Consider the following 9,143-nt stretch of genomic DNA (forward strand, 5'->3'; position numbering starts at 1 on the left):
GGAATGTCGAAGCATTGATTTGCTGTATAAATCATCTGTCATAGTTTCTTGAAAATATCAAACGATGGGATAAAATAAAGTTAGCAATAAAGCTTAATTCTATAAAATCTTAATCAATGTCATCGCTTTCTATACCAAACAAGAGTTTTGAAACCGATTATGCATAGAAATGATTTTAAAAGAGTTTTGAAACCGATTACGCATAGAAATGATTTAAAAAATAGTTGTTATGTCTTGCAGTCACCAATGAAATATGCCAATGTTTCATAGAAAAAAATTTCAAGATAATTTTTCTTGTGACACTAACAACTAGAACCTCTCTATAATGCCAAAAGACAGGGACTCCAACTCGCAAAGAACTCTTGTTCGTATATGCCTTAATAACAGCTTTCTTGAATCTTTTATTTCCTTTCCAAAATACTTGTAAAGATTGGTGAATATGATTTCGACAATGGTGTAATCGAGACTTAGTTTTAGATTTTGACCGATAAGCAATTTTAGTAAATTGGAGAAGAAAAAAATTACGGGGAAAAACTGTCTTAGGGGTCTGTTTTACAATTAAGGTTCGTCCTCTGACAGAGCTGAACTTCAAATCCCCTTAACAACATCACTTTCCCTGCCAAGGCCGCCTCAACGTCTTCTGTTGTGCAGATTTCAATTGGGCCCTCATCAGCCTGGGGTGATGTTAAAAAATGCTTAGGATTCTTGGTTTATGGTCAGAATGATTAGAAAGGGGAAAACTCCGTTTACTTTCCTTTTATGATATAGATTTTTCCATCACACAAAAAACAAGTACAGAGATTTCATGAGAGATATGGTCGCTACACCAACACATGTTACAATACACTACTTATACTGCGATTTGATCATGTCTGGAGGACACTGATCGATTCTGTGAACCCTCCCTCTCTCTTCCCATCACCCAACTGAATGTCCTCCTCAGATAACCCCTTTGACTCGCTTGCTCTCCAGGCTGAACAACACTGCGCTCAGAAAAGCTTCTTAGAATTGAGCTCGGAATATTCTTTGAGCCGATCCCCCATCTTTCTGATTTCGACCCGCGCCGTCCACCATCCACAAAACCACCCATCTTGGAGGTCGGCGCATTGGAAGTGGACGCCGCCTGCGAATGATGACCCGCGACAAAGCTGCAGCTCCTGTACAATCCGGGCGTCAGCCCACGAGGCGTAGCGATGCACCACTCCTTCGGCCGCACCATCACCAACGCGTGCCCCGTCGAATCGTTGCCCGTGTCCGGCGGAGCTTCGTTGTTTCCGTTGTCGACAACGATACTGAGCTGCTCGGGCGTTGTCCGTGGCTGCGCCGTGGCTGCGGGAGTCGAGTCCTCACCCGGCGCAAGGCTAATCCGGCAGAGAGGGCATGTTGTGTGTGAGCAGAGCCACATGTCGATGCACTCCGGGTGGAATGCGTGGCTGCACTTTGGAAGCAACCGCACCATTTCATCGTCGCCGAAGTCGCTCAAACAGACGGCGCACTCCGATCCGTTTGCCTGAGATTTGAGCCCCTTCACCAGACTGTAGCTGAACACCGGGAAGCTCTCGATGACCGTCCGCTCCAGGCCCCTCACATTATTATTCGCACCGGGTCGTCGGAAAATTCTACTTCCCTCACCGACATTCGAACGGTTGCAGATGCAGACCAGGAAAACAACAACCAAGAAAATGAAGGTAAACATACCCACGAAGAGGACCGCCAGTGCGGGATTGAAGTTCATGTCATCGTAGTTGCCCCGGTCGCTGTAATCCGCACCAGGATTACCATTTCGGTTAAAATCTGCCATTTTCCCCTCAGACACCGGTATATTGTTTTCTCTGTAAACAACTCCTAATAAAACCCAGTCCTTCACAACTCAATTTGTGATACCAAACAGGGTTGCAGCTAAATTGCATACAAACAATTCCTGAAACGAGGAGATTTAATACCGATCCATTACTTCAATGTTTCCTTATTACGTCAATTACCCTCCACATCTCTATCATATTAGTCTTACATACTCCCTCTACAATGTATGCCCTTAAATGCATTTCCCAGGTGTCAAATACAGAGACCGAAATTAAAATAAGAGTTTTCAAATTACAATCGTGTTCAAGCAACGCCTTGTTGACTACGATCCCTTCTGCGAATCTTCTAGATAATTTACTTTAATGTGCCCCTGAGAGCCCAACCAAAGTTTACCATTTAGTTTGGGCCACGTTTTCACAACCAAGAAAACGTTTGCAGATTATTCAATGTCAAACTAAGAAAACGTTAACTGTACCAAAAGAAAAAATATCCACCCTTAGTTAACAGCTACGCCCAGATAAAATTACCCGATTTATCCTCTGTAAAACAAATATCTTTTCTCTGGTAAGCTTCACGTCATTTCCACACGGAGGAATGGCATGTTATAATTCACGTCATTTCATAACTACGATACTTATCTGTCAAGCGCCCTGCTCATTGCAAACGTAATTACAGCATTTGACTAGGAAAGAGGAATTCAATGAACACGCACTGGTCATGTTCGCCAATCAGGACCTCCATTTTGCTACCACGTAGACATCAGACTTTTGCACTTCATAAACAAAGAGGTTATTCTGTAATCCATCGATAAAATGTTTTTTAAGCCAGCTGTCCTATTTCTTAATGCTACTTAACTGCTCTCGAAAGTTAACAAACCGAACTATTCATAGCAGTAATGTAAGGAGACAAATTACATAAGTCTTGAAAGAACAGTAACTGTTTTAATAATTGACGGTGAGTTCAAAGACAAGGCTTTCAGATTCCCTTACGTAATTAAGACCAATTCAATTTAACCGAATACCTTCTTGAGAGTTTCCTGAATTGACTAATCCAATACTCTGAATTGGGCGATACGTAAGCCGTCTGTTTTGAATTATATATTGTTAGGTGAGCGACGAGCCTCAGAAGGAAAAATAATTGTCTTTTGCAACGGACGGCAACACATGGATGGGAAAGAGCCAGGCAATGGCGTAGATGCCAAGTCACATAATACAACCTTTAAGTAGACCAGTTCTCTTATTTCCAACGTGAACTTAATTTGATTAATGAAGATTGGTCAGATATTTCAGTTTTTCTCCCTTCTTGTTTTAAATTATTTTAATGTGATTGATAAATATATTGTTTTGTTGTTTCATTTGAAAGTTGTATTATGTATTTGATATAATTAAAATTTTAATCTTTTTTCTTGGTTAATCGATTCATAGATATGAACATTCTTATAATTCTATTTAAAGTTGCATCTTTACAAAAATTATTAGTGATCTTGTCTATTGTAATAAGTGCATAACTTAAGATTTCGTAAGTTGATTCGAATGATTATAGCTAGTTGGCTTGAGTGTGAAACTTTCAAATTGTACATTTGTGATTTCTTATTTAAGGACAACATAAATAGGACAATTTCTAGATTACTCTGATACATTACTAGAAAGCATTAATGAAATAGCTATTTGAGTACTAAAAAGAAAGTAACTAAACAACACATTGAGATTAGGAACTTCCTTATGTTCAATTGTCTTCCATTTGGATGTCCATTTATATCATCACTAGTCATTATGAACACAAATTGCAAAGGAGTTTGACTAAGGCTAAAGGAAATTTAGTACTTCAATATTACAACATCAAAATCTCAAGACCTTGTTCCTAAGCACCACCTTGACCTAGCTAAGATGTCAAAGTAGAAGACTCACATTTACAACTAGGAACCTAACATAGATAAAATCATAATTTTTAGATATATATGATTATAGAACTTTGACAACATATGTTGAAATGAAAATTCTATTCAAATGATTTTCAATTTGGTAAAAGATAGAAGATAGAAAGGAAAAAATTCGAATTGGACAAGTTATTTATAGCCATTTTCCTTTTCATTAGGTAATTGCCTCCCTTATCCTTGCCTTAGCTCATTTATTTTAATATAGCATCAAATTTACTGGACCATCGTTCATTAGGTTATCACATAAGCTTAGAAGAGGGATAGCATTTAGGATTCCTACTCCCCATTTAATGAACTTAACATCTTGAACCACTTTATTTAACTAAGGTTTTGATTTACTTAAAAATTCAATCATTTTTTTTTTTTTTTTTTTTTTCATATTGAAGTGAAGCTTAAATCCCAATCTCATCATTCTCTATTTTGCCAAAATAATTTCTAGAAAGAAACTCAATAATAACCAACTACGAAAGTTTTTTTATTTTTAAAGAGGCTTTCATTTAAACATGTGCATGCTTCCTCACGTCAATTGAATTTGAAAGAAGACATTGGGACCACATTTTATGTGTCTGGGCTCTATGGTGTTTCAATTCCATGTTGTACATTTGACTTTAAATACCAATTATTTATAATCAATCAAAGACATTATAAATGACTCACAAAAGTGTAAAAGGATACAAAATTCCATAAAGAATCTATGTTCAAATGGTCTTCTTTTGGTGTCTTAGTTGGTATTTAATGCTTTGAATATTGTTTCAAAATTTTAGGGTTATTCATACCTGTATCTATTTCCTGAAATTCTTATTTTCCCTTATAAACCCCTTCTTTTGTGTTTTAAAGTTTATCATCCCTTAATATCATTTCTTACTTCATTGCTAAATGAATGGTTCCTACTCAAAATAACTTAGATATAGAGCATTTTATCTTCAGTGTTGCTCTTTATCACTCTAATTTCGAATTTCAATTTATGGACCCTTAAATCATTTCTATTAGTTGATTTTGTAGGAATGTTGGTATTAGATATTACTTGTAAATATAGTTCAACAATGGAATCTAATTAAAAAGTGGTTGTTAGCTTGATATCCATATATTTTATTCAGATATGAACATTTATACACTATTAGCTCTAATTAGTCAAATTTATATCACATGAGAATACTATAGCTTGATGTTAGCGTAACACTATTAAGAGATATAATCCATTCACTAGTGAAAACCATTATAATGGAGATTTGGGCTAATATCATAATGAACCCCATTCATAGGAATCATGCAAAAAAATTATGATATCTATGTGTACCATTTAAATGGAAGTATGTTATCTCATCCATTGCAATATTTTTTTAGTGATATTTTTATCCTTCTAATCCCTATCATTTACATCCATCTTCCCTGTCCACCTTTTTAATGATAAAGACTAAGGAAATATAATTAGACACATTACAACCATCTTCCCTTATGGCCCTTTTTGACACATTACAACCATCAAGTGTGCCATAAGCGATCTTATGATCCCTTAGGGAACACTTAATGGATCTAATATTAGATCTAAGTTTCAATCCTTTTATGGATCTACATGCTCAATCACATGTATAAAGCATTGGCCAAGAGAAAATTGTGATTGTATATCAACTAATTACAAAATGTTTAGTTGAGGAGAAAATATTGATGTGGTCAAGAAGAAAATTGGCTATGGAGAATCTGGTTTTGAATTTTGTTAAGAATGAAACTATTAACAAAATACTCAGGATTAAGAGACAAATCCCAACTAGTTAATGGGAAAGAGTGGGAAGAACTTCTTAGACCCATGATAGAAGTTGCAGATAAGGACCTAAAGAGCTAGGACAAGGAAACTAGCAAAGGAAAGAAGTAATATATGAATGTGAGCCTATGAAAGATGATGATGATGATGAGTACTTACCATCTACTATTATCTCAAGTAGTGACATAAGGTCTTCAATGCACATGTACTAAAAAAAGTTCCTTTGGAAGAACTTATATATGGCAATGGAGGAGATCCTCCCATTGGATTTGTAATAACTTTATATCTAGACAGAGAAGAATGATAGTGATAAGGAAGGAGAGAGAAAAAAATGGGGGATAGTGGTACAAGGGGAGGGAGAGGGAGGGAGGGAGGGAGGGAGGGAGGGAGGGAGAGAGAGAGAGAGAGAGAGAGAGAGAGAGAGAGAGAGAGAGAGAGAGAGAGAGAGAGAGAGAGAGAGAGAGAGAGAGAGGACCCTAATAAAAAGTAATGACATAATTTGGATAACAAGGATGGGCCTTATTCCTAAATCAAGAAGGAAAACATAATCTTAGATATCTCACCTCAATTGATGTCAACGGTTATGAAGCTTTCTCCCAACTAGACTTCCTTGTCCTTTTATAGTACCTACTAGTCTATCATGGAAAACTTAGGATGAAGATGCCTCCTACAACTACTAGACTGTCATAGAAAACTTACAATGAAGATGACACCTATAATGACTAGCTTGTCATGGAAAACTTGTGATGAAGTTGAGACCTGCAACTATTAGACTGTCATGGAAAACTTGTGACACCTGGAACTACAAGAATTCCATAAAAAAATTGCGATGGTGTTAGCACCTCTAGCTATTAGAATGTCATAGAAAACTTGTGATGAAGATATCACCAACAAATACTAGTTTGTCATGGAAAAATTGTGATGAGACACCTCCAACTACCAGACTGTCATGCAAAACTTGTGATGAAGATGACACCTGCAACTACTATACTATCATGGAAAACTTATGATGAAGATGACACCTACAACAACTAGACTATTATAGAAATCTTGTGATGATGAAGACACCTGCAACTACTAGACAATCATGGAGGGGGGGGGGGGGGGGGGGGGGGGGGAGAGAGAGAGAGAGAGAGAGAGGTGCACCTCCACAATTATATCCATACATTCTCTAGATCTCTTATCAACATGTTTCATTGTTTCAAAATCTACAATAAATTGGCTATCAATGTTGACCATCAATTTTTATTTTATCTAGGCAAGAGCTCCAATAATTTGTCTAGCTATTCAACAAGAATATTGCTACAAGTTTCCTTTTTTGTCACAGTAATGCACCCTTGGCACAATTTTAGATCTTCCTCCTCCTATTCTTGACATACACACTAGAAACCATCACTAAATTTTCCTACACGATAAAAATCAAAGAGAAAGTTGACTAAAATAAATCGACGTACCTTAGAGACAGGTTACTTTTTAGTGGCTAATATTTTCCAATCGGCTAATTTTAGAAAACTTTGCCTAATAATTTACTTCTTAAAAATATTTAAAATCGACCCATTTTTTATAAAATTTAGTTTTAAAAATATTAAGATAATGTAAGATTTTCCAATATTTTTATTTCTTTTTCGAGAGGGGGTTGCTTAAGGTTTACCTTTCTCAATGCTTTAACAAAAGGTCTCTATCACTTCTTCACAAGATGATTTATCTTCTGGTTCAACCACACGAATCTCTCTCCAATACCCTAACCTTAGATTGTAAGGGTTTCCATTTGGATGAAGAAAAAATTGAATGATTCCAAGATCCACAGTCTGAGTTGCATTACATTATTAATCTTCAAACATTATAGGATCCTTGATATCCTTTTTATTCTCTTAGATATTTATATTATTTGTATGTTTTCCCCCTTACCACCTTATCCTTCTCTAGATCCACCTTCTCTAGTCCATTTTTTTACTCAACAAACTCATCTTTGATATGAATTGGCCATTTGAATTTTTCCTATAATTCATGAGTTCTTTGACAATCAGATGATACATATGTGGAAGTCTCTACTAGTGGTTATGTACTTAAAGTACCTTCCTTCCACTGGATTGGTTTCTATTATCTCCAACAACATTCCACCCATGCCACTTCTCCTGTATGTTGTTTATAATTTGCATATTATATATCTTCAAACATTATAGGATCCTTGATATCCTTTTTATTTTGTTATATATTTATATGATTTTTATGTTATCCTTTTACCACCTTATCTTTCTCTATTTCCACCTTCTCCACTTCATTTTGTTTACTTGACAAGGTCATCTTTGATATAAATTGGCCATTGGAATTTTGCATGTCATTCATGAGTTCTTTGACAATCAGATGATACATATGTCAAAGTCTTTGCTAGTGGTTATTGGTGGAATTTACAAGTGGGAAGAATACTTTTGAGAGGGTGGTGGGGGTGGGGGTGGGGGCGGGGTTGAATTAGAAGTACCAAACTTTAACCTTTAAAAACTTTTAACTTAAATCAATACATGTATGAAACATATTTAAATAACATGAAAATAAAAGCATGCATGAAAATACTTAACACTAGATTTGATCACCCAAAAATCCTCCAAAATGAGAAGGTAAAACTGGGGTGGGGATGACACCCACAAATTCCTACTACAACAATAATGTAACTTGTCAAGGTCACAAAGTTTGACCATGAGCCATGGTCTGCCCTGTGAAAGGCCTATCTTGTTAAAGGCTTTTACACCCTGTTAGAAGTGTACCCATCTAAAGGATTTGCAAAACATTCACTTGGAATGTCACCTTGTTAAAGGATTTATCAATGGCTGTTAAACCAACCTAAGTCCATAGGATTTCATTCTACTAATACAATTTTTAGAGAGTACAGTAGAATGTTTGACCTGATCACTTACAATCTGATATTATTGATTTTAGATCCTTGTTCTGTCTTATTTGATCCTCGCCGATTTGATATGAAGCTATTGTAATGTCAATCCTCTATTCTGCTAACTGATATTGCAATTCTCTTGGTTTTCTAAGTCCCCTTGAATGTCCTCTTATCACTTCACCCATTTAATCCTTCTATTCTTTGCTCATATGCTTCATACTCTACTCTCTGAAATATGGGGCTTCAACCTCCTTAAAAAGATTTTGTGACTTAGGGCTAGGTATGAATCTATGAATGAGATTCATCCTTTTTTCCTCTCTAGCATTCCATTTTTTTGATTGGTTGTATGTTGATTACATAAGGAATCAAATAGATTCGATCTGATCTCTAAGCTTCGAGATCTATCCATTAGCTGGCATGTAAAGTGGTTTACATCTTAGTTTGTGAAGGCACAAACTACTATGTCAATATTGTGTTACTTACCACTTGATAAAAATTTTTCTCAACACTTACTGAAATTTTGTCTAGCTCGGCACTTGAACATGCTCAACATCTACTATTCACTCGACACTTATACTTGCTCGACACTATTTGTTTTCTCGGCACTTGAGTGACTCGGCTCTTACTATATTTCTAGCTCAACACATATTGCAACTTGACACTTGTATATAGTATACTCAGCATATGTTGCTAGCTCAGCATGAGCTTAGCAAATAGCTTAAGTGTGTTGACACTCAATTGTCAAAATGTAAGGTCCC

The 9,143-nt window shown here is 36.1% G+C and overlaps 1 protein-coding gene across 1 annotated transcript; it reads right to left on the reverse strand.

Moving 5' to 3' along the window:
* Nucleotides 1-722: 722 nt before the first annotated feature.
* On the reverse strand, nucleotides 723-2,038 carry LOC149542127 (E3 ubiquitin-protein ligase ATL9-like). Its single transcript, XM_089797167.1, has one exon. The coding sequence runs from the start codon at nucleotides 1,799-1,801 to the stop codon at nucleotides 851-853; it is 951 nt and encodes a 316-aa protein (XP_089653293.1). The 5' UTR covers nucleotides 1,802-2,038; the 3' UTR covers nucleotides 723-850.
* Nucleotides 2,039-9,143: the final 7,105 nt, after the last annotated feature.

Source organism: Cupressus sempervirens, chromosome 8, assembly GCF_028749045.1.
Source record: "Cupressus sempervirens isolate cs-2001-9-10 chromosome 8, ASM2874904v1, whole genome shotgun sequence".
Taxonomy (NCBI): domain Eukaryota; kingdom Viridiplantae; phylum Streptophyta; class Pinopsida; order Cupressales; family Cupressaceae; genus Cupressus; species Cupressus sempervirens.